This window comes from Corythoichthys intestinalis, chromosome 22, assembly GCF_030265065.1.
Source record: "Corythoichthys intestinalis isolate RoL2023-P3 chromosome 22, ASM3026506v1, whole genome shotgun sequence".
Taxonomy (NCBI): Eukaryota; Metazoa; Chordata; class Actinopteri; order Syngnathiformes; family Syngnathidae; genus Corythoichthys; species Corythoichthys intestinalis.
In genome coordinates, this window is record NC_080416.1 from 27827667 (window position 1) to 27855353 (window position 27687).

Here is a 27687-nt window from a genome sequence, read left to right on the forward strand (position 1 = left end):
TGACCATGCCATTTATTTAGCAATTGGAGAAAATACTTGGATGAAAAGAATATCCTGTAAAAATATTGAAGTAAAGAGACAGAATGACATTTTGCAGCTCTCTTCGTCGCGTTTTCCTCGTTGTGAATAGTTCCCCCTCGACGGGCTGACTGGTCCTTCTCAAGCCATTTATTTCGCTATTGGGGAAAAATACTTGGATAAAAAGAAAATCCTGTAAAAATATTGGAGTACAGAGACTGAAACGATGACATTTTGCGGCTCTCGTCGTCGCATTTTCCTTGTTCTGAATAATTCCCCCTCAATGGGCTGAATAGTAAAACCGATGAGCCCAGTCACCCGCTGACGTCATCCACCTGTTGAGGAAGCTAGAGCCCTATAATGGTAGGCGTGGCTAACCGGCAGATTAAAAGACTAATTTCTCGTCATCTGCGCTTTGCTAAATTGTTGCATATAGTCGAATTGTCTCAAAATATGATTCTAATTCACATAATAATGCTATTTAAGACTTTTTTTCTCCTGTCGTATGCTCTTTAATGTCCTTTTTTTTACGTCAACTACAGCGGACAGTAGGCATGTTGTGTTGCACAAGTTCTGAAATAAATTATTAAAAACCTGACGAAGCTGGCAATTTTACAATTATAATAATTGGCACCGGCGAACGGAGGTCGGAGGAGGACCGTAGACACATTCTACGGCCGTATTGTCAAGCCAGTTCACGGACGCACACACCACGCTTATATTTTTCTCTCCATTTCAATAGTAAGGGTCACCTTTTTTCATCACCTGCACTAACATTCTTGGGACCCATGTGGATTTTTCTCACAAGAAAATCCACAGTGTGTCCGTTTTGCGGGAAAACAAAGGATCTGCGGCGCTGGCATAAATTGTCGTATTTCGAGCATGTCGTCGGATGAAGAAACCAATGGCGAATCAAATTTTACGTAGGATGTCGAAAAGATCGTGTGTTGAAGCAATCATATGTCCAGGTACTACTGTACTTCATTTCTAGGAGTGTTTTTACATGGGTTTGATCTCGGTAGGCCTCCATTTAAAGCAGAAAATTACAAAAATTAGCATTGAATATCCCTGATTGTGGAGGCAAAAGCGCCATCTTTTGGGCAAAAGGTGAGTCTCTTGTGATTGCAGCTTGGCAGTTGACCTTCGAACCTCACAGTTTCCTGTAATAATTTAAATGTGCTGTGATGATATGTTGCGGCTTTAAGCACTCCACAACAAGACGCTGGATTTTTTTTTTTTTTAAATGTGCAATATCTGGAATATTACTAAGTAATTCATTTTGGCTGGATAGTCATACTGCAGCGAATGTTATTTTTTTAAGTGTTACACCCGCAATAGTTCATGGGTTAGTTGTGGCAACCATGACTGTGAGTGGTGGTTGTCGTTGTTATGTTCTGGTATCTTCAATAAACTCTTGGGGTCATGCGATGTATAGGGCACAAGAGCAGCAAGTGTGAAACATAAAAACAGTCTCTCTAATTCTTCTCCACATTACTCGCCACAATACTGTACAATGTGATGGAAAAGCGACTGCACATTAACCTCTTTGTGGTGTCCTTTTACTATTACTACATTAGAGCTGCATCTCTAAGGAAAGTATGTTTTATAAGCCATTCGGTTGTATTGCGTTCACGTTACACAAACCCGAGGAACGCTGGGCCGTACTGCTAGTACATGTTAAACGTGAAATACAATTGAACTGCAATGCTTTCCTGTATTACTAGAGGCTGCCCTTGTACTACACTTAGACAGCCATTTGTGAATATTAATACACAACGTATACTTACGATGGGAACTTCCTTCTTGAGGTCGTCCATGTCCTTGCCTCCTTTCTTCTTGGGTGACTCCTTTTCATCCTTGTCCTGCGTGGTAGCCACGCGATAGCTGTCTGACCGTCCATACTGTCAACCACAACAAGAAAAGTTTCATTACAAACAGCAAAAACGACAATATAGTATGTTGTTCCCTCTACCTCATGTATCTTGTCAATCTCATCTTTCTAACTACATATTGTAAAATTCGCAAAGTTGAGCCTGAACTCCTTGTGCCCCCAACTCAGCTTTAGCACAAGCATCAAAGACATTATGAACTAAAGAGTTCAATTAAATGTCTTTAATTGTTCACAAGTGTGTGCCTACATGCCATCTGTCATTCAGCAGATTACAGCTGTTTACTACACTTGCAGATTAACCCAGTGAACAATAATAATCTGTCAGTCAGTCTGAGTGTGCCATTCACCAGTGTTCTCTCTACACTACTCCTAGGAGGCCAGAATAATGAACCCTATGGTCGCAGTCAAGCAGGACGTTGGATTCATTTGCATTTTAATAGGAAATTTCAATTACAGGGTCGGACTCAATAATTCAAAAACGTCCGTAATATGATGATTGGAGAAACAGGAGCGAAGGGAAAACACGCATCGTCTTGTGGAGATCATATCTGCAACCGTGGGCAATTTAGAGCTAACGAGGCTCCTCTATACCGCAGATTAAATCAATAATTTGCATAATTTTAATACACTATGGGGAGTAATTTCCATTTTCGTGTGACAAGAAGTAAATGTATCAGAGGTACCGTTATGTTGTCATGAACATTTACGCTTGCTGGCAGCAATTGTCGTTTTCGTCACAATATATTCTAGCACCACCAAACAACTTTCTGACATAAAACCGGAAAATTGAGCTTTTGTGAACAGAAACAACTTTGAAACATATTTTGTATTTTGTGACGCTCCAAATTAAAAACTACTAAAAACAAAAGTGAAAAGGGGCTTGGACGGCATGATCATAGATATACAACTTTAAAATAGTGACTCAAAACATTGGCTCAAAGTTAGCATCCGTGACTTTTTTTACAAGCTGCTCACATTAGACATGTGCCAGTGACAGTGGTATGAAAATGTCCCGGTTTCAAAACCACTCACATTTTCCATCATACCGGTCCTACGGTATTAGCTATTTTTTATGTCCCAAAAATACAGGGGGAAATCCCTCGTTTGCAGCTGCAGGGCTCACCCTTCCCTCTCCGGTTATTGCTCTGTGAGTTAGCTGTGCTACACGATGGCTGGAGGATTTTCCTCCATATCGAAGAAAAACGAAGTCGCTGGTATGGGATTACTTAGGCTACAGAAAAGTTGTGGCTTAAAGGAGGGGGGGCCAACAGAGATGTAAAACATGTCTGAGAGTGGCTGCCATAGGAGGCAATACTGTCCTTCTCATAAAATGAGGATATTGTGATAAAGTTCATTATTTTCTGTAATGTACTGATAAATATTAGACTTTCATATATCTTAGATTCATTACACACAACTGAAGTAGTTAAGCCTTTTATTGTTTTAATATTGATGATTTTGGCAAAAAAAGTCAAGAAAAAACAAAAATCCCTATCTCAAAAAATTAGCATATCATTAAAAAGGTGCTTTAAAGAAGCTACTAACTTAATCATGTGAATCATTGAACTAACTCAAAACCCCCATGCGAAAGATTCCTGAGGCTTTTCAAAAATAATGGACATAAATTTGTTTGGCTACTTTATTCATTAGTAATGTACAATGTATCGATAGTCATGATAAGCGTGATCATCGTCAATACTAGAGCTGGGAATCTTTGGGCACCTAACGATTCGATTACGATTACGATTCAGAGGCTCCGATAAAACGATTACTGATGCACCCCCCTCCTTTTTTTTTTTTTTACTTTTTAATGTTTTGTAATGTTTTGTACATTAGTTCCAAAATTGTTCAAAAATACTCTCAGCCTAAACCAAAGTACTATTTCAGTATCAAGTTAACATATAACAGTAAACAAATATACAAAAATAACAGTAAATAAAAAACTCCAGTCCCCATTCTGTATCAGCAGCTTTAAACTACATTCAATTAATTTAATGTTGTGAATCAACCGTTACAGTTGTTAAAATTGCTCCCGTTATTCCATAATTTCCCTTTTGTCTACTTTCGACATGTAAAAGTTTTAAAACTATTTTAAAGATATATTCAAGTCAATATTTTACCGATTTAGGAGTATTTTAGATAAAAAGTTAATTAGGTTCGCTACAACAGCCTTGCAGGGAAGTGTACTGCTTTAAGATGGCGGCCGTTTACTAACGCCCGCATCTAGCTTTTTATAGATGTGCTGCTAACGCTATCGAATCTATATTGCATCTAGTCCTATATAAATGATATCTACCGGAACAATATGTGGATGTACTTCGTAGCAGCTTTTCGGCAGCAGTCAGGTATGTTGTTGTGTTTTTTTATCTTGTGGCATGAGTTGAGCTAGAGCCGTGAGTTGAGCATTGGCTTTACCCGAGGGGCCGGGTAATGAGAAGTATGATGTTTAGCTACTCTCGCGCCGTTCCTCCATGCTTACCGAAAACCGCGCGGCGCGCTGAGTGTGTTGTACTTCCACTTTACTTGGCATATTTCAATAATCGGAATTTGATGTTTGTGAATCGTTCTCGAATCTTCCACGGCCAAATCGCAAATAATCTAAGAATCGGAAATTTTGCACACCTCTAGTCGATACCTTGATCATCGTTCAATAATCGAATCATAGCCCCCTTAATCGTAATCTAATCGAATCGTGGGGTGCACAGCCCTAGTATGAACCTAGCCTTAGAGCAGGGGTGGGCAAACTATTCCACAAAGGGCCGCAGTGGGTGCAGGTTTTTGTTCATACCCATCATGAGGACAGCCTTTCACCAATCTGGTTTCTTACAAGTGCAATCAGTTGATTGCCGTCAGGTGCTTCTTGTCTCCACTGAAACCTCATTGGTTAAACTGTCTGTGCTGAATCAGTTGGAACAAAGACCAGGACCCACTGCGGCCCTCGAGGACTGGTTTGCCCACCCCTGCCTTAGAGTGTAAGGATCACTTGAAAATCCCTTATCGGTCAACCTCTAAAAAACATACTTGGATTACAATGATCAAATATGAGTGAATGGTTTAATATATTTTCACGTGACGTAAAATATATATTCTTATCCAATCAATATGAGACAAAATACGACTGATCTGAATTTACAATAGAACCGTGCATTTTGGTGAAGTAGGCTTTCAGTTTCAAACCAAGCTTATCCACTAGATCTGTGGACAAGCAAATACGATCACGTGATGGAAACCCATCTAAATGATCTGCAAGTTAACAGTAGGTCACAGCAATCGTCATTGCATACAATTCAGACAAGTCAATATCTGGCGCAGTTGAGATTGTCGAGCAGCGGTTGGTTCTGATTGGTGGCTTGACGATGTCGCACACACAAAGACATGGATTACACACAGATCAGTGGAGCAGCCGACCTAGAAACTCCTATCTCTATGAGGAAGGGAGGGCAGGGGGTCCTCCATAATCCATGCCTACGCACCCACCCCCTTTCACCCTCCATGTATATTTACATTCAATTCCCTTTAAATTTCGCATCTGGTTCTCCGCCTGTGTCTAATCACAGGACTGCGCAACAATGTCGGTGACAAAAATGTACAGTGTAGCATTTAAACATTACGCACGTACTCATTTTAAGTCTATTGATTAGTCACTGTGAGCGTCACCAGAAACAAAGTTAGTTGGGTAACTGACAACCAACGTTGGATGTGACGTTTCCGAGCAACAGCCAATCCACAGGAAGGCATTTAAATAATTCAAAGAGGAACAAGAAGAGGTGATGGATTTTTTTTTTCATGATGTACCTTGAGTGAGAGTGTATTATGTAACGTAAATTTATGGAAAAGACGCTAACGTCTGACGTCACCACATGGCACAAAAGTGGAGCAAATGAGCTCACATTTTGACATAATGATGAAAAACTCGTCGTATGTAAATGGAAAACTAAATAGAGAGTAAACGTTGACAAATTATGAAAAATATCCAAAAAGGAAAATAAAAACACAGCATTTTTGGTTTGATTCAATGTCATGAGAAGTAACTAACATAGCTTTTCGTTGCTTCTTGGGTTCTAAATAATGTGAAAAACTACCAGTTCGATACTCTATCTACTTCTAAGGGCAGATTTATGTTTCTGCATTCCATTGACTGCGGAGTGACAGCGTAGACCCTACGTCACCATTGAGCATTTGAAGTTCTGGGTCAAATAAATGTGTTGTTCTGTAATTGACCACCGAGCAAATAGAGGGGTATGTCTAAGCCTGTCGCGATATGCAATAATTCCATTTATCGAACAGCAAATAAAAATGAAGGCGATAATTTTCCCGCTGCGATTTATCGACTTGCGTGCACGTGTTTGCGCACACACGCACGCCAGACGTGCTGTTAAAAGTTCGGCTTCCTTGTTACCAACTATGCAATATGCTGCGACGACGACTCAGGGCACAAATACACTAGATGCATCATCCTTCCGGGTACGGTCCGGCTTCGGCAAAAAAATAGCACCGGAGCCAGTCCGTTCCCATTATTTCCTATTGTTAAACATATTGATCGCAGACCAGCCCGCCGGATGGTATAGGCTATTTTCTATTTTTGCCGGAGACGCATCCGTCAAAATGGACGGATCCAGGCCTGGAGTCAACAGCCCAGTGTCTTATTCACGGTTTAAACACCAGCGAACATGGACGAAGAACGTATAATCATGGAGGTGGAAAGTCACAAAGTGATTTATGATGTAGCATATCATTATTATGAGGACAGCATTAAAAAGGAAGCTGCAAGGTGTCCTATTATGTGTGTCTTTCTGGCAATGATATCAAACACACGACGTGCTGGCAACTTTGTTTTTACTAACACACGGCGCTAACAACACTACCTCAACCTGTGGCTTTCGGTAGACCGTCTCTCACTCCCGCATCACATGAACAAAACCACATGACCGTAGCGTGCACTTCAGAAGTTCATAGTGCCTCGGACATACAGTGCCCTCCATAATTATTGGATTTATAATAATTATGTATTTTTTAGCTTCTAATAATTTTTTTTTTCTAAATAATATGGGACCTTAATGGAAAAAAAAAAAATCCAACCTTCAATACAAGAAAGCTGAAGATGGGTCGTCACTGGGTCTTTCAGCAAGACAATGACCCTAAACATATGGCCAAATCTACACAGAAATGGTTCACCAGACACAAAATCAAGCTCCTCCCATGGCCATCTCAGTCCCCAGACCTCAACCCCATTGAAAACCTGTGGGGTGAGCTGAAGAGGAGAGTGCAGAGGAGAGGACCCAGGTCTCTGGATGATTTAGAGAGATTCTGCAAAGAGGAATGGCTGAAGATCCCTCTTTCTGTCTTTTCCCGTCTTGTGAAACATTAAAGAAGATTAGGTGCTGTTTTGTTAGCAAAAGTGGGTTGTACAAAGTATTAACACCAGGGGTGCTAATAATTGTGACACACATTATTTGATGTCAAATAATTATTTCTTTATGTGGAATTTTTTCCCCACTGAATAAATGCACTTGTATTGAAGGTTGGATTTTTCTCTTTTTTTCCATTAAGGTCCCATATTATTTAGGGAAAAAAAAAAAATTGGTAGTGCTACGATCAAAGGCACAAATGTGTCAATCATCGTTAAAGTTAAGTGTGCTGTGGCAACTCATTGTAGAAATGATGGGCTTTTCTCAGCAGCGTGGGCATCAAAACGTGAGTGGATTTGACTGGACTCAATGAAGCATTTAACAAAGACAAGCATTTTTCTACATTATTCTTGTTTAAAAATAATTCACATTATGAAGGCGGCACGGTGGGACAGTAACATGTTTGAAACTTAAAAAAAAAAAAAAAAAAAAGCCTATCGGATCAGGACTATCGGCAGATTCTTCAAATCTGGTGACTCGGGACTCAGGTGGAAAAATAAGCGACCGGACATCCCACCGCCTGCTTGTAGAAATAAGAACAACATCCTGAGTTGCAACTTGACCGGCCTTCAGCCTGCTATAGACAAGTTTCCGGGGTACTTCGGCTTTACTTCCTTATTTCTGCTCGCAACTTCCGTTTTAGAATTTCTCCATCCAAAACAACAATGGCGCTGGAGTAACATTACTCATCAAAATCCCTTAAAAAAGACTATTTGGAAATACCGCATCCATCTGCCATCATCACGACAGGGGAGGACAATGTTCATGAAGGCAGATGTGGAACCACACTCGTGCCACCACAAAGAACAGGTGTTTTTGTAGCCGTGTTGCTGCTGTGTTTTGGAAAGTATGTTCTTCTTATTCCTGCATTTTCACGTGTCCTGTGCTCAAAAAATACTAACGCTAAAATCTTGCGCATGAAACGACTTGTTGCCTTTGATATTGTTATTATGATGATGATTGTAATTATGATCTTTAATATTATTTACTACAGCTACAGTAGCTGCTGCTAGCCTGTTGCTAATCAGTACGTGTAGCATGACACAATTATGCAAACGCTTACATGCAAGTTTTTTGTTCGTTTGTTTACAGCTGGAAAACGCTATTAGGGAAGGGGAGACAACTTGACTTGTACGTTGATGGACATATATCGAGACTACGTTTGGCTCCCTTAAGCTATGCTGTCTGATAACACATTCCTCCAATGTTCAATATTTGTTAATATTTTTCTAATCATTTTATAAATTGTGATTTATTGACCTGTTTTGCACATGCACCAATCGTTTTTAATGAAGAAAAATAGAATCATGTTGTCCAAATGTTTTATTGCGATCAATATCTGCAATGAAAAAGAATGACATGTTATTTTTGTTTATATGTACATAATTTGTAGTATTTCCTTGAAATAACATTCTGCATTCGGCAAATGTAATATAATCTGTATTTTCACCTCATTTTGGTCACTCAAGTGGCCGGCGTATCAATTTACACATCACGTCAACATAGGCTGACAGGTTGTTATAATTTTGTCCGCGTATGATCAACGAAGTGATAAAAACAATCATACAATCTCATTTACGTCTCATCTACGTCGTGCTGAATCCGTTTTTGGAGATTCCGTGAGTTTCTCTGCTTTAATTTTGCAGTTTTAACTTGGTCAACGATCGAGATGTCGGGATCGGGATGCCGATCGATCGGGTCAGATCAAGTCATTTTCAAAGTATCAGAATCGGCAAAAAAATATCGGCTATGCCTGTATATATTTTAATTAAATCGTTTTCTAATTTTATTTAACGTTACAGACATAATATGTTACACTCCTCCAGAGTCTTAAGTTTAGGCTTAAGGTAGGGTTATCAAAAATATCCCGATAACGGCGGCAATTAATGTATTAAAAAATGTGTCACATTAAAATACTTAACGCAATTAATGTATACGCTGCACGACCCTCTCACTCATTGTCGCGCTCAATCTGTTATGACGCCGTTTTACCTAAATAGAGAGATAAAAGGCAGCGCAAAATGAGTAGAGTGAATTTTGGCAGCCTTTGGAGCATTTCTTCAATTGGCTAAGGCCGTGCAATCCCTCTCCCTATGATTCAAAATATCATGGGAAGCAATGTGGGGAAGCAAGGTGGCACTTGATCTTTGTCTTAACACCTTAAGTTATTTCCCAAAGCAGAGAATATATATCCATTGGTAGCACGACGCACAGTCATGGTTCCACTTCCCATCATGGTTCCACTTCCCATCATGCATTGGGGCATGGCTGCAGTATCATTTACTGAAAGCTCAACAAATACACTAGAAGGCAATATTTAGTCACAATTTACAAAGTCACAAGTCTTTCTATCCGTGGATCCCTCTCACAGAAAGAATGTTAATAATGTAAATGCCATCTTGAGGATTTATTGTCATAATAAACAAATACAGTACTTATGTACTGTATGTTGAATGTATATATTCGTCTGAGTTTTATTCATTTTTTTCTTAATGCATTGCCAAAATGTATATGATCGGGAAAAATTATCGGGAATGATTGGAATTGATTCGGGAGCAAAAAAAAAAGCAATCGGACCGTGAATTATCGGGATCGGCAGATACTCAAGCTAAAACGATCGGGATCGGATCGGGAGCAAAAAAACATGATCGGAACAACCCTAGTCAACACACTGCTTACTTCAACCGTAATTCATGTTGTTTTTTCTAAAACGGAAGTTCGGAGCAGACATTGTCCAAGATGGCGCCGCCCATGTTTCGCTCAGGAAACTTATCTATAAAAATCCTTGTTCTCCAAAGTAACAGCAGATGTTAAAAGCTGAGTATTTGTCACTTGAACAGTTGATTAGATGACAAGAAGGCTATCATTAGGCACAGTAGCTGAACAAAACAATACTCCGCTGCCAAATCTTAATCAAAGTTCCTACCTTGAACATGTCCAATGACTGTTAAGGCTTTTTAAAATATTTGCTTTGCTCTTCCCAAACCACTACATATAAAAATATGGAATGTTAAACACAATGAGTGACACAAATCACTTATGGCAACTCGAGCGCCAATTGCTTTATGTGTATGAAATATCTCTCCACAAAGACGATGTATTGAGCTACAAACATGCTCTTATGATGTCGGCAGAGCTAAAAGACATGAAAGATTTGCCACCACCTCCAGAGTCAAACTTACCATTGTTCTCTACCAAATTGCTGCTTGTAACACTCCTGGATCAGCTAGCTAGCTAAATAGGTTACTCGCATGTTCTACCAAGAATTTACTTAATGTTTTAATGCTAAGATGGTGACCGGAAGTTTGCGGCATATTTCTATGGTTACAGTGCAGCACGGTGACCTGCGCCTCGCTTATAGTTTTACAGAAATGTCATATCTGTGCCAGATATGGTAATTTGTACAGAAATTAATAAAAGGCGAGACGAAAGAGTGACATCTCATTAACAAGAACTCCTACATGAAATATCACACCATCCATAGTGATTGTTGCCACACCAAGTACACGACTATGATGATGATGCATCTATCCTCTTTATGGATGTGCTTTAGGGCTGCAATTGATTAACCAGACGATTAATTAAATGATCAATCGATGAATGGGATGAATGTCACTTTTTTCAATTACCTTCACAATTTTACTCCAATTTGTTTTAGGCATGTTGTAAGTAGGAGTGGGAACCTCTTGCAATAAGATACGATTTGCGATACAAAGCTTACGATAACGATGATCTGACGATATGGCGGTACAACGATTATAGATACATTGGTCAGGAAATCATTCTCGGATTTTCTACAAACAACTAATAAACAGAAAAACACGTTTCTGATGTGAATTGGAATGAGTTTATCACTAGTAAACGTCCAATCCATTTGAACTGGGAGGGATGGCAGCGAATGAACGAATGTCTATGACCGTCAGTAGCAGCCAATGCCAGGCAATGGGGTAATTTTGGGCCATTTAAGATCATTTACCTGTTGATTTTGAGTTACAGAACAGGACGTGACCTGGGAATCACCCAAATGAATAGGCAGTGACTCAAACTCAACAGGAAATCAACTGTAAATGCCCTAAAATGAACAGCAAGTGACCTGTAAATGCCCCGAAAATTGGATCGAATGAACGAACGTTCCCAGTCTAAATTGGGCGTCGAGCACCGTCAATGGTAGCCTTAGAGTTAACTGAGACACTATTATGGTGGAAGATTTTGGTAGCAACTTGATGGTTCCTTTTTTTTTTTTTTTTTTAAAACATTGACACCTTTTAAAACGACATCTCTAGTGCTGCAACGATTAATCGATAACTCGAGTAATTCGATAAGAAAAAAGATTCGAATTAAACGAATATTCGAAATGGCAAAATTTAATTAAAGTGTTGTCGTAATGGTTTGTTTTAAAAGTGTTTGCATTTCATTTTATTGATTTGGGTGGATACACTTCCCTCTTGTGGCAACAGTGAATGACATAACTCATTTCACATGGCTGAATCCAGCTGCTCCCTGTTAAGACCAACATAAGTTTTTGTTAGAGCTACTGTTTTTTAATGCATTCGTAATTTTGTTTTTAGGTATATTTAGCTGTTTTTTGTGGGAATATGTGTTTGAACCATTTGTTAAGAACAATGTTTAAAAAAAAAAAAAAAAGTTAGCATTTAAGCTAGTGGACTTTTGCTATGTAAGTTAGCCAATTGTTCTTTTGTTGTAATTAGATCCTCGGTTATTTCTTTTTTTATACCGTTTGAGGCTCAGCTCAGGTATTTTATGTTCCTTATCCGATTACTCGAACTAACTAGCTCATCAATTAATCGACTACTAAATTAATCGATAGCTGCAGCCCTAGATATCTTGATTCTTGACAGGAGCATATCGATAACCTTTTGGGATACACAATATCACGATATATCACCATTTTGATATTTTGTCACACCCCTAGTTGTAAGTAACAATCAGTGTTGTTAAAAACGGCTTTATAGTATAACGGCGTTATCTTTGTCATTAGTGAGTAATCTAATTAATTACTTTTCCCATCTTTGCAACGCCGTTACTGTTACCGAGGATGTAAAGGCGTGCGTTACTACTTTGTTTGGATGACGCGAGAAATGTCTGAGATACAGTGAGAGAGCAGAGTGGGAGAGGGGAGGAGGGGAAGGGGGTTGTGACGCCGTTGCAAACGCGATGCTAGGTGGCTCGGCGCGTTAGCATAGCATTCGCGTTCTCGATAGCATTAGCATTTAGCGTGACGAGGGTCATGTTAAACGCTCGGGAAAGTTTTAACAAAGTTTGTGGCGTTCAGGTGGGTACAATTAATTGAAAATAATGGACTGTTTTCCTATTCAGTATGCATTATCACCAAGTGGGCGTTGTCCTTGGAGATCATAAAATGTAATAATAATAAAAATTTGTTTTTGGTTTTTATTACCAAAAATAGTCACTTGCCCTAATTTTTTCTTGAATGACGTATCCATAAAACACGTGTGATTTTTCAATCAAAGCAACTAGAGCAAAGATAGAAGAGGGAAGAGATTCAAACCTCACCTGCATATTGAAAATGAAAAAAAAAACGCGTCAGTACAACAGGAAAAAGGCTTTTTTTTCTCACATTTGAAAGTGTTTGTATACCATTACACTTTTATATAGGTGAAATTTTAAAAAGTAATATAAAAAGGGTGGCCTATGTTTTTTTCTTTAGAATGGAAAAGACATTTCAATTCAATCAGTTACTACAAACATATTTGATGTGAAAGATGTTATAGAATGGATCATGTAAGAACGTCTAGGACATGAAAAGTAATGTCAGTTACTTATCCGAGTAACTAATTATTATTTTGTTGAGGTAACAGAGTTACTAACTCAATTACTTTTTGGGAGAAGTAATTTGTAACTGTAATCACTCTTTTTAACAACACTGGTAACAATGAAGACAAAACTTTCCTTCAAAAATATCTTTTTTTTTGTAGCTTGTCTGAAAACAGTACAGTTGTAGACTAAAATTAAGTACATAAAACTTGTTAAAGCTTTTAATAAAGGTTCTGAGTATAACCCATAAAATGAATTCCTCAGACAAAAGTCGTGTTCATCCAGATAAAAACAAAGTGCTGCTAAATTGTGTCAATGACTGTTTTCTTTAAAATAACTAAACAACCAAATCAAATAGACTGTTTTTTTTTTTTTTATCAAACAGCTGTTCATTAATAGTATCCAAATCCAATTTCAAATCACATTCTCTTGTATGACTATTTAAAGTCCAAATGGTAGTTTGTGTTGAAAGGAGACTAAGGTGTTATATGAATGAGTTTATGTGTGTGGCTTCTTTATGAAAAGAAAGCAACTTCAATATCTAACAGTAAGTCAAGTGCTAACAATACAATACAAGCGGACACTTAAGACATTGATTAGCATTATCACTAACTAGCTTAGCGCGCCGTGCTAAGTAGTAACATCTCATCAACAAAGAATACAAACAATAACAATTGGCTTCATTAACAACACAAATGGCAATGCAACTCTCGACACTTCATAATATTACTGATTCAGCAACCAAACCTGAGTGTAGCATTGAAATCTTTCTCTATTGCTCTAATAACTGGCGCACACGCGCAGCCTCACATTACACACAAACAAGGACACAGACGGGACTGCACGCTGTAGTTGCCGGCAGAAATGGATTATCAAATTCGTTGGCAACTAAAATTCGTTGGCAACTAATTTACTTATCGATTGAGTCGATTAGTTGTTGCAGCCTTACTGCGCTTACAATCATTTCCTCAATCCTTAAACTCTAATCAGTGTATATGGATTGTAATATAGTAGATGTCATTATCTACTTATTAGTAACACACAATGGTATTAAAAAGTATCTAAACCTTCTGGACTGAACCTTCTGGAATTTCTCACATTTCTGCTAGGGGTGCACGATATCTATTTTTTTGAAACCGATATCGATAACTTCCTGCTCCTCAAGGCCGATACCGATACGATAACCGATAATATGTTTAATTTTTCAATGTATATTCACCTGAGTTTTTAAACACCTGTAGGTCAAAAATACTAGTGGTTGATTCAGCATAGATTTGCCTTTGACCGGACCAGAATTTTCATGATGACATGAACATTATAATAATGAACAAAACAAAGACAAGAACAGTTTTGACTTAAATAAAGTGTCCATATTATTTTTTTCAAATAAATATAATTTGAGTCAATCACAATCAATCAGTCAATATCATTGACGATGTGTTCCCCTGAACAATGAGCACTGATCTAAAACATACATAAACCCAACATTGTCAGCATATACAGTGGGGAGAACAAGTATTTGATACACTGCCGATTCTGCTGGTTTTCCCACTTGCAAGCCATGTAGAGGTCTGTAATTTGTATCATAAATTCTCTTCAACTGTGAGGGACGGAATCTAATACAAAAATCCAGAAAATCACATTGTATAATTTTTAAATAATAAATTTGTATTTAACTGCATGAAATAAGTATTTGATACATTACCTACTAGTAAATATTTCGGCTCTTAGCTCTTTTTTAAGAACCCCTCCTTTTCTCCACTCATTACCGGAAGTAACTGCACCTGTTTGAGCTTGTTACCTGTATAAAAGACACCTGTTCACATGCTCAAACAAATAAACTCCAACCTCTCCACAATGGCCAAGACCAAAGAGCTGTGTAAGGACATCAGGGATAAAATAATAGACCTGCACAAAGCTGGGGTGGGGTGCAGGAAAATAAGCAAGCAGCTTGGTGAGAAGGTAACAACTGTTGGAGCGATTTTTAGAAAATGGAAGAAGTTCAAGTTGACGGTCAATCTGCCTCGTTCTGGGGCTCCATGCAAGACCTCACCTCGTGGGGCATCACTGATCATGAGGAAGGTGAGGGATCAGCCCAGAACTACACGGCAGGACCTGGTCAATGACCTGAAGAGAGCTGGAACCACAGTCTCGAAGAAAACCATCGGAAACACATTACGCCGTCATGGATTAAAATCCTACAGCGCACGCAAGGTCCCGCTGCTGAAGCCAGTGCATGTCCAGACACGTCTGAAGTTTGCCACTGACCATCTGGATGATCCAGAGGAGCAATGGGAGAAGGTCATGTGGTCGGATGAGACCAAAATTGAACTTTTTGGTCTAAACTCGGCTCGTCGTGTATGGAGGAAAAAGAAGGATGAGTACAACCCCAAGAACACCATCCCAACCGTGAAACATGGAGGAGGAAACATCATTTTTTGGGGCTGCTTCTCTGCCAAGGGTACAGGACGACTGCACCGTATTGAGGGGAGGATGGATGTATCGCCAGATCTTGGCTGACAACCTCCTTCCTTCAGTGAGAGCCCTGACGATGGGTCGTGGCTCGGTCTTCCAGCATGACAACGACCCAAAGCACACAGCCAAGGCAACTAAAGAGTGGCTCCGTAAGAAGCATCTTCAGGTCCTGGAGTGGCCAAGCCAGTCACCAGATCTGAACCCGATAGAAAATCTAAGGAGGGAGCTGAAAGTCCGTGTTGCCCAGCAGCGGCCCCGAAACCTGAAGGCTCTGGAGAAGATCTGCATGGAGGAGTGGGCCAAAATCCCTGCTGCAGTGTGTGCAAACCTTGTCAAGGACTACAGGAAACGTTTGGTATCTGTAATAGCAAACAAAGGTTTCTGTAGCAAATATTAAGTTCTATTTTTGTGATGTATCAAATACTTATTTCATGCAATTAAATGCAAATTTATTATTTAAAAATCATACAATGTGATTTTCTGTTTTTTTGTATTAGATTTCGTCCCTCACAGTTGAAGAGAACTTATGATACGGATTACATGCTACATGCTACATGCTTTGCAAGTGGGAAAACCAGCAAAATCGGCATTGTATCAAATACTTGTTCTCCCCACTGTAAAAAATTTGGTGCAACAGGAGAGAATACTTTTGTTGTCTTGATCCATGAAACAACTTTCTTAACCTGGCAATTATAGAACAGCAAGCCTACCTATAACCAAAAGGCCTCTCAAGAACTTGGAAAAATAACACTGTAAAATGCAAACATTTGCTAATTGCCATCGTTAGGTTTATAACTGAGTGAAGGAAAAATAGGGCCTCTAGAACGGCAACAAAACTTTGCATACTGGCAAAACGGGAGTAGAAAGAAATGCACACATCCCAATCCGACACCGTGCCAAAAATATTAATAGGCCCGATAACATATTGTTATCGGATTTATTGGGATGACGTCATAATTCCTATTATCGGACCGATAATTATCGTGCACCACTAATTTCTGCATAAAATCACCATGAAATTTGATCTGATCTCTGGCAAAATCACACGGATGAAAAAAACTGTCTGCTTAACTAAAACCACTCAAACATTTATAGGTTTTCATATTTTAATGAGGATAGCATGCAAACAATGACAGAAGGGGGGAAAATAAACAGGTGAACCCTCTGCCTAAGAAGACTTAAAGAGAAATTAAAACCAATTTTTAACAAACAATTTAATTTAGGTGTGTGCCTAATCACTGATGAGTGGTTTAAAGATAACCTGCCCACTATAAAACACACACCAGGTAAGAATTTTCTTCATGAAAAGAACTGTCTGATCTGCATAATGGCTCGGTCAAAATAGCTGTCTGAAGACCTGCGATGAAGGATTGTTGATTTGTATAAAGCTGGGAAAGGATACAAAGCCATCTCTAAAAGTCTGGATGTTCATCACTCGACAGTCAGAGAAGTTGTCAACAAATGGAGAAACTTTGGCACTGTTGCTTCTCTCCCAAGGAGTGGCCGTCCACCAAGGATTACGCCAAGAGTTCAGCACGGAATACTCAGAGAGGTAAAAAAGAACCCTAGAGTGTCTGCTAAAAACTTATAAAAATCACTGGCACAGTCCAATATTTCTGTACACACATCAACTATATGTAAAATTATGGCCAAGAATGGTGTTCATAGGAGGACTCCAAGGAGGAAGCCACTCCTGTCTAAAAAAACAAAAAGGCACTTGGACACTCCACAGCATGCCAGAAATCCCAGGAATCTGACTGAACTACAGCGGTTTTGTAGAGAAGAATGGGCCAAGATTAGTCCTAATCGATGTGCCAGACTGATCTGCAGCTACAGAAAACGTCTGGTTGAAGTTATTACTGCCAAAGGGGGGACCACAAAATATTAAATGTGAAGGTTGATTTACTTATTTCCCCCCCTTCTGTCAATACAATTTTGCATACAAGTTTGCATACAATAGTCATTAAAATATGAAAACCTATAAATGTTTGGTGGTTTTAGTTAAAGCAGACACTGTTTTTTCATCTGTATGATTTTGACAAAGATCAGACCACATTTGATGGGGATTTTGTGCAGAAATGTGAGAAATTCCAAAAGGTTCAGATACTTTTTCATACCACTGTACATTGTCAGGGTTTCCCCCAGTCCTTTATAAGCCTGATGGGCCACCAGGCCTCTCTTGAATCACCTACCTCTCCAGGCTAAAACAGCGCTACAAAATAAAGTATATAAATTATACGTATTTTAAACGCATTTAAACAACATCTGGAGAAATGGTTGAAAGTAGGAATGTCTCGATCTGATACACAGTATCGGTAAAGGCACACGGCTATATTTGGATCAGTATTGGCAAAACATACCGTGAAAAAAATTCAGATCAGAAGTCAAAAGAACCATTTCAGGACAATTGAAAATGCAATGGCAACAACCTATGGTCGATATATGAATAAACCTGACCGAGTTCTCTGCCATTGCACTAAATTGCATAGGATTTTTGCTTGTTAACATTTTTAATTATTTATTTATTTATTCTAAAATCATAGTGGGCCGACATAGGGCTTCTCTACCACCAGGCTTTGCATGTTTTCTGGGGGAAACTACCTCATAAAAATAAAAATTATTACACAAATGCACTTTTGTGATTCTTTCGCAAATTACTGGCAAGTGTGCTCCACTTATTCTCTTTCCACTGTGAGAATTAGATTTCACACAACCTACTCAAGAAGTAAAATCCACAATATAGTTATTCCAAACTACCAAATGTATCTTCCTTCTCAAAACACATTAATAACTATACCCAAATATATTGTGGTTTCTTCCTGCAGGCGCAAAACCAGGATTGAAAAGAACTGTGACAGTCAGTCAAATTGAGTACACAAGTTGCATTGGGAGTAATTCCCTGTCTGCTATTTTTTTCTCCCTGGCATTCACTGATGCATCTGCACACCTTCCCACAATCCTCCTCAAGGTGACTCGGCGTCAGTTCAGTTATTTGCCTCCTCTCGGCATTGCCTCCTAACCGATAACACCAATACCAATATGACCCTCGCTATTGTCACCGCATTCCTGATCGATTGACCTCAGATGGCTTGTCAATCCCCAAATGCAATCGCCCCCTCCTCCTAAAATTCTCATCCTGGTATTTTGCGTTAGCCTTGGGTGAGCTCATGTACAAAGCGTGACAGGGCTGCAAAACTTCTACAGCCTAGTCTGAATACTCTCGCTCATCCCACGATTCTAGCCTGCCACCTCCCACCCATTCCAATCCTACACGGAGGAGACGCCACTGCCAATCACACTTTATTAGAATGACTGAACACAACGGGACGCTTGCTACACTGAATGTTAGCATGGCATTAATGGGCAGCAGTGCATCGTGACTTTATCCAAAGACTATTACTGCAATGATGGCTGGACATGTCCACTGGTAGAACATGACATGCATCCTGACAGGTGGTACTGTGCGATATAAAGTGGGGGAATCTCACAAGATATGGGCTACTTTATATCACGATAGCCATTTATGCCTTGATATACTGTAAGTAATGCTGCAACAGAAGAAACACCTTAGCATACAGTTCCTTTTTTTTTTTGCTCAAATGTAAAGATACATACGTTCAGTGTGGCTCTGAAGGATGTGACAATAGGGACAAGAGATAGGAAATATGCCAATAATAAGTTTGTTTTCGCAATACAAATCGGCATATCGCACAGCACCAGAGGAAGGCCAATTTTAGGTCTTTATATCACCTACAATTTAAGTAACAAATTTTATCACCAGTTGGTAAAAGCTTGTAAGCCTGTCACAATATGCAATAAGTCCATTTATCGCACAGTACACAAAAATGAAGGCGGTAATTTTCAAGGCTGCGTTTTATCGCCGTGTGCTCACGTGTATACATTTGCACGTGCGTGTTTAAGTGCGTGTTGATCGCATACGAGACTCCAGTTCCTTTCGCAGATGTATATTGCTCAAACACGCCGCAGAATTAAAGTTCAGACATACAAAATAAGGAAACACCTATATTAAACACTGTAAAACTTTACCATTGCTACACTGAGGCTAATAGGGAAAAAAGACAACGTACTGACCACATTAGCCTGCTATTAAACATTGGCGGTCTTTTCCTAAACGCAAATTTGCTGTTAATAGGTGATACTTCAAACATGAAAAATCGCTGGTTAACAGCATTTGCAAACGAAAAAATGGGAAAAAAAACTATTACGGACACCACATGCATGACGAAAAAGCACTTTTTTTAACGGAATGTAAAGCTTACGGTTAGTGACTTAGCGAACATAATTCCGGTGAACATTTCAAAATTAAAGCATGTTATGTTCAACATATAAATAACGAAATTCAGTGTGCCCTCTATCTATTTTCAGGTTAAAACAAATAAAAGTTGAACAATTTTCCCCTCCCCCAAAAATGCGGAATGCACAACAGAAAAAGCATCTGAACTCACAGAGTATTCTGAAAATGGTTGTCCGGGACATTGAAATTCATTTTAACATTTAGAACAATTTAGATAATGACATACCACAAAAAGAGTAAGAATTGTTTTGACTCCTGTTAAAAAGGTGAAGTCCGTGTTTCCGTTTACATTTTTTTTTTTTGCACTAGTTAATGCCAGCAGCATTTGACCTCAGTGTTTATGATTTATTATTGATATTTATGTTATTTATTTATACGTTAATAAAGAATTCAGGTGTTCCAAAATGTTTTTTGTGAATTAATAAGCTTCAACAAAAATGTCATTATTAAAGTAGTAAAAAAATATATATATTTTTTTCATTATTAGATTAGTCGACTAATCGTAAAAATAGTCAGCTGACTAATCGGGAGGAAATTAGTCGTTTGGGACAGCCCTATTTTTATCAAAAAAACAAAAAACAAACAAATCGGCAAAATCTTGACTTGAATCTATCTTTAAATGATTAAACATTTTTAGAACTTTCTCGTCGAAAGTAGACAGAAGGGAAATTATGAAATAACGGGAGCAATTTTAACAACTTTAATGGTACAATCACAACATTAAATTAATTGAATGTAGTTTTAAGCTGCCGAAACAGAATGGGGACTTGAGTATTTTATTTACTATTTTTACCGGTTAACTTGATACTGAAATAGTAGTTTGTTTAGCCTGAGAGGATTTTTGAACAATTTTGGAACTAGTGTACAAAAAATTAAAAGGGGGGGGGGGGGGTTGTGGTGCATCAATAATCGATTTATAATCGAATCGGAGCCTCTGAATCGTAATCGTGATCAAATCGATAGGTGGCAAAGATGGCACACCCCTAAAACATAGTGAATTTATGGCGGAAACTACGGCAAATTTTCATCTCGTTTTCGTGTGATTAGAAGACGACTGGCATTAGGCTAGTTTTGTTTTAGTCTCCAAGACACGATTTCAGCGCGTCGTCATGAAAAAAATTGTTCGTTGACGAAATATTTTTGTTAACATCATCTAAGCTTGTCGCAATATGCAATAATTCCATTTATCGCACGGTAGATACAAATGAAGGCGATAATTTTTCCACTGCGATTTATCACCTCGCGTGCACCTGCGTGCGCGCGTGCGGCTGACGTGCTGCTTAAAAGTTCGGCTTCCTTGTTACCAACTACGCAAAATGCATTTTCGTTCTGGGTCCGGCAAAAAATAGCGCCGGAGCCAATTTGTTCCCATTATATCCTATTGTTCAATGTATACCTGCTGCGTCAGTGCTCCGGATTTCCTACGGACCATCTCCGGCGTGCCGGAGCCCGCCGGATGGTTTAGGCTATTTTTAAGTTTAGTGCAGTTTAAGTTTAGTGCAGGTGGAGTAAAAAAAAAAATAAGGTGACGCTTACCATTGAAATGAAGATGTGAACGATAGCAAAATATAAGCATGGTGTGTGCATGAACTGGGTCGTAGAATGCCGATCTCGGCCGGCGGTCCTCCTCCATTCGCCAGTCTTTATAAGTTAAGGTGACATTTCTTATTGTGGTAACATCGCCAAAGAAATTGCCAGCTTTTTCAAGTTTCTAATCATTTATTCCATCAACTCGCCGAGTGTCCACTGCTGTTGACGCAAGGATCGAAACAGAAAGTAAAATAGCTCTCTCCTGCTCAGTGCTCACCGTCAGCCCCGCAGTGTGTTCAGGTACAGCAAAAAAACTCGGCCACATTAGAACCCAATTCGTTACATTATTACAGGTACTGTACTGTATTATTGTTATTATTGCTATTATTATTAGTGTTGCACCGATACCATTTTTTGGCCCCGATACTGATATCTGGCTGTGCAGTATCGGCCGATACCGATACCATACCGATACCACCCCGATTATATATATATATATATTTTTTTTTTTTCCTTTATTTTTTTTTTTTTTTTTTTTTTTTTCCCAAAGAGCTACATAATTGGATGTGAAATCATTGCTATCAAGGCTTTGTCAGGCTGTTGCTTACCTTTGCAAAATTGGAAAAAGTACACTAAACCCTAGTAGACAATAGTTGAATAAACCTTCCGCTCTCAAAGGCCAAAATAGTGCTAAATTTGTGAAATTAATAAAACATGTATAATACTAGCCCAACAGTAAGAAAGTAAAAATAAGGTCATAATAATAAACTCTGAATGAACTGAATAAACTTTTTTAAACCTCTCAAAGTCCAAACAGTGCAACTTTCATGAAATTATTGTCACATTCTGCTGCTGGTTAGATTGTGTTTTGTTGCTGGGCGTGGGGGCGTGGCACTTGAATCCAATGCAGGCTCATCAACGCAGCATTTAAGCACGGGTGATCTCAGAGAAGGCTGCCGAGATATTTGCCTTGCTGATCGCTATTTGACATCTGGCACAATAATCTCGCTACATTTGCTTGTTATGCCCCTGCATTGGGTTTTTCTGTTAGTGTGCTGCTCTCGTTTGTAACCGCTGCCTATCGTCTTAGTTTGTCCGTCGACCTGCTGTCACGGACTCCTTTTGTTATTTCTACTGTCCCGCGATCGCGTGTTATTTTTTGTTTGCAATCATTAAACCCTTTTATGTATCCCCCGCTTGTTGTCTGCTTCGAGGTTCAACCTTGTTTCCGCATTTGCGGACGCTAACAATTATAAGTAATAATAATTGACCACAGCATCCCGTCTCTCCTTTTTTTCAGAAGGTGGGAGTCCCTTATTTCTATTTCTGAAAGGTGGCAACAATACTTTGGAAACACTTCCCAAATTACTGCGGCATTTCTTTCAGTAAAAGACAATAAAAGTAAAGTAGACGAAGTGAACTGACCAGAGATTGTTGCTCCGGTCCAGCGGCCTTCTTCCTCTGGATAACAGTCCTGCTCTTGCAGGCTCAAACTCGTTGTGTTCGTTCACGTTTCGTCTTCAAATGTTTTATCAAGTTCGAGGTATTGAAACTGGCCGATTTAACTCCACATCTCCAAACTTCCAGGCCGCAAATCTTGCATGCAGCCATTGATTTTAATCGACGGGATTTCTATTTGGAAATATTTCCTGACCGCCGCGGCGCCCTCCATATTTCCTGGTTTGTTTTTCGTCCATATGAAAAAGCCCCCTTTTGATTGGTCAGGAGTGGCTATTGGCCGGCTCTCATTGGTCTGGAGCGGGCCAATAGAGATAGCTGCTTGGTGTTCACGTGTCATCACACAACACAGAGACAGAGTGTAGTGAGCGCCAGGAGGAGAAAAAGGCTGTGGTCAAATGTTATAATAATGAACCGGTAAATGGTATCGGCGCCGTCTTTGTTGGTACTCGCCGATACCGATACCACCATTTCGGGCCGGATCGGCGCCCCCTGCCGATACTAGTATCGGTATCGGTGCATCTTTAATTATTATATTATTGTTATTCTGATTTTTATTCATATTTTATTTGTTTTGCTCTTTGTAATTGCTATTTGCAATAGTAACAGCAGTATTTATTAAGGATTGGGTTTTTGGGCAGTGGAACGAATTATTGGAATTATAATGTATTCTTATGGGAAAATCCTGCTCGACATACAACCATTTCGACTTACAAACAAGCTCCTGGAACGAATGAACTTCGTATGTAGAGGTACCACTGTACTACACATGGAACGCCATAGCAGAAGCTACGAGGGGAAAAGTTTTCATTTGCCTAGATGCTTATATTATTAAGTGGAATTTTATTTTTCTTAAAAAACACATTTGATTTCTTCTGTGTTTCTGTGCAGTATTAATATTGTTGTCTTTTACTTAAAGGAGGCATGGTCTATTGTTTTTAGTTGTGATTTCTTAAAAAGTATTTCTGAATTTAAGAGTAAACATTTTTTGTGTTTAAATGGGTGTACGTGTATCTATCTATTAATATATACTGTATTCAATCAGTGTTATTGTATTTTTTTTTAATGGGGGGTGCAATAATATCGCATACCGCTATAATTTATTAAATAAATTATCGCACACTAAAATTTGTTATCGCGACAGGCCTAACGTCATCGTTGACGAAAACAACACTGGCTGCCACCCTCTCAGTTGAAATGGATTGGACATCTACTAGTGATAAACGTAAAGTTGAAGGATGAAGACTGCTTGTTTTTTTCTGTTTCTTAGTTGTTTTGTAGAATGATTTCCTGACCAAAGTATCGATGATCGTCGTATCGCCATATTGTGAGATTGTTATCGTGAGCTTTGTATCGTATCGTGAGTTACCAAGAGGTTCTCACCCCTAATTTGCAAGATAATATTTTCATATTTGCATCTTTAAAGGGGATGTTTCGGCAAAGGGGGTGTGAGACATCAATAGAACCGTTATGCGCCAAGATAACAAATATTGATAAAGTTAACAAAAAAATCAATCACATTAATGAGCAATTATCGAAAATAGATCGAAAATGACGAACACTACCGAAAGTGTTCCGGAAACAGCCGAATGGGGCGGCGACGTCACGACAAGTGATTGAAAGTCGAGGCGGAGCTAGGTGCCATTGTTTTTTAACGACGAGAGAGTAGCGTTGGGGTTTGTTTGACCAAAACATCACAACAATGGTTCAAAACTGCTGTGCTATGTGGTGTACAAATAGTTGTTTATCGGAATATAGTATCCATGAGTTCCTGAACGCGAAAAAAAAAGCTGGACTACACAGAAAATGGGTAAAGTTCGTCCGTGCAAAGAGGGCTAATTTTCTAGACACAGCCTCCGGCACGCTTTTCTGTGGTGCGCATTTTCCAACTGAAAGCTTCTCGAACTATGGACAAGAGAAATCGGGTTTTGCTAAAAGATTGCTGCTCAAAGGAGATGCGGTGCCGACCATAGATGCACAGCCACCTAAATGTCCCGAGATATCAAGAGAGAGACGATGACTGCTAAAGGAGGCTAAAGCTACGCAAAGAAGGGAGCAGCCAAGCTTGAAATGGCCAGAGTGAGTACTCTTTTATAATTAATAAAAAAAAATGTCACGCCTTTGGATACAGGACTCGACACATGTATAAATGATCGTTCGTAAAATATATAGAACAAATCCTCTGATCCCGTTCATATTTGTGTCTGTTGGCAGAGCGAAAAGCTATGATAGCGCAATAAATTATAATTATTCTATGCATTCCTTTATTTTGCAGTCACGGTGTATCAGCTTCACAAAAAGAAATGCTAAACAAATCATTGGTGTTTCCCACACGATCTGCTGCCGATGTTTCATCAGTGTCATTGCTCCCCTCAATGACCGTTTCATTACGCTGCATTGGCGTTCGTTTGGGCTCAAATTGGTCACCTATAACACCGATTAAAGCTTTGCAACTCTCCTCGTCACCATTAGATGAACATTCGTTACGTCCTTCTACGTCGGATTCGTCGCTGAAACTAGAAACGAAATTGACTGCCATCATCGCCGCCATTCAGTATTAAAGCACTGAGCCTTTTTCTTGTTGAAGAAACAGCCCTCACTGCCAACTCTGAATTCTCTTTTATTGACAACGAGCGGTGTTTCTTCATGAGGGAACCTGGAATATGTGCAGGACGAACACAATGCATCAGCATAAACAGCTCAAAACACCCCTAATTCTCCCCACACTAGAAGGAATTATATTGATGCAGACAGGCGCTGCCCCCCTAGTGGCCGGTGGCACTCTCTTCACTTGACGTGACGTCACGCACACAATCTGCCAGATCTCGGGCGCCGGTCGTTTTAGCTTGACAATCGAGCCAAATTTCTCTCATTTTCTTGTGTGTAATTACACGAAGTGGCATGATATGAATACAAAAGGCATGCGTTTATGGATAAATGATGGAATATCAAAATTTTCCCAGGGCGCTACATCCCCTTTAAGAGCTTTTCTACTAAACATTTTCTCATTTAGGGACAAATAGTTCGTATTCCAAGCTATAGGAACAACGTGTACTTGAAGCATGACAGCAGAGACTGCTTCAATAACAGATGGTGATAGTTTTGACGCCCCCTCATTCTCAATGATAGCAGCCCCCATCACATACACATATCTATGTTCTCAGTGGTTATCAAACTGTTCAACTGTATATGCAAATTACAACTACGTTTTGGGACTGCATGATTGTGGGTTCCTCAACATTTCCAGACAGGTGGGTTGGAAAGGATGCCCCACATTCCAGGCTAGCTGCTTCACCCAACATCATTCCCCTGGCTGTCTGCCTATGAGTTTATGCTGAAGATATCTCATGCAATAAAATGAAAAAAAGCACATTATTGATGCCATTGCAACCTTTGGTAGTGTCTTTGATGTGTTTCATGCATTTTAAAAGAAACTTTAAGCAGACCCTGTATTGCTTAGTGCAAAATTGACCTAGAGGCCACTTATTTTGTCATTATGGGAGTCGCAATTATTAAAGACATGCTTTGCACAACATAAATTGAATTGTAAACCACTGATCTGTCATCACTCACTTTGATTAAATGGCGTCTCCTGGCTAATGGCGATTGGGTTTCTTAAATTTGTCATTGTTTTATTTCTATTGCCTCTCCCTGCTCAAATATCTCCATTATTGCCATTTAAACATATAATGACGTCACATATACCCACTAACTTTGTTTTTGTGGGCATTAAACGCTTCCTCGTGATTAATATGTAACGCGTTCTCCAGTTTCTCCGCAATCGGATGCTGCTGATTGACAAACAAATGTGGCGCAAACCTTAATCGGCGCAAAAAGCACCACAGGAAAGAGACAATAAAATAAACAGGAGGTTGCATATTTTAAGAAGGCGTTGACAAAAATGTCGTTCTTACCCCCATTTCGGCTCTCCTTGGAGGTTCGGTGGCTCGGTTCGATGAGGAGGACTTGTCTGCTTGAGGGGAAAAAAAGCTCCTCAGGTGGGCGAAGAAAAGATGTCTCTCTTCACTTGACAGCAAAGACACTAAAAAGACGCAAAAAGTGTCATGAAGATATATTAAAATTCACGAGAGTAAAAATTGTGGCTGTCTCCTTCCTACGAGGCGCAAATGATGCCGCTGGAGAAAGTAGAGCCGCGCAGATGTTCGGATGCTATGTCACTCCGCGGGGCTGTCTGTAACCAATTACTACGCGGAAGGAAATAGGGCCGAGCAACAGTTCATAGCAAATTGACAAATAGGTCAGAAAAACGCTCTAAAAATATTTTTTGATTCTTAGGTTTTTCATTATGTGTACCATGAACGGGGGAAAAAATAATTAAATTAAAGCATAAATCCCGATTTATCAAAATTTACATTTTCTATTTGAACAGTTTCTTCAATCCTAGCTTGTCATAGTAGTCATTGTTAAACTTTTGTTTTATCTTTTTAAACCTGTGATGTCAGAATACACCTGAGAATTTAAACTACAAATCGGAACACATATACAAAAATTTGAAAAAGCCCAAACAGTAATTGGACATGTTCAAGGTAGGAACTTTGAGATTTGGCAGCGGAGTACTGTTTTGTTCAGCTACTGTGCCTAATGATAGCTTGCTCCTTCTTGTCATCTAATCAACTGTTCAAGTGACGAATCCTCAGCTTTTAACATTTCAAACGTGAATATTTCATTTTTATATTCTTTAAAAAAAATCAGAGGGTCTGCTGTTACTTTGGAGAACAAGGATTTTTATAGACAAGTTTCCTGAGCGAAATATGGGCAGCGCAATCTTGGACAAC

The 27687-nt window shown here is 39.2% G+C and overlaps 1 protein-coding gene across 2 annotated transcripts in view; it reads right to left on the reverse strand.

Annotated features, from left to right (window-relative positions):
• The window catches only part of LOC130910366 (sodium/potassium-transporting ATPase subunit alpha-3-like), a 65367-nt gene extending 38331 nt beyond the window's left edge, over positions 1-27036 (reverse strand). Inside the window, exons 1-2 of one of the 2 annotated variants that reach the window (XM_057827585.1) lie at positions 26806-27036; positions 1806-1919 (exon numbers count right to left, since the gene is read on the reverse strand). In XM_057827585.1, the coding sequence (XP_057683568.1) occupies positions 1806-1919; positions 26806-26811 (120 nt within the window). In that variant the 5' untranslated portion in view covers positions 26812-27036. Of the gene's footprint in view, positions 1-1805; positions 1920-10243; positions 10403-26805 lie in introns of those variants that run through there. The other variant, XM_057827584.1, reaches the window with a different exon arrangement.
• Between the last annotated feature and the right edge of the window lie 651 nt (positions 27037-27687).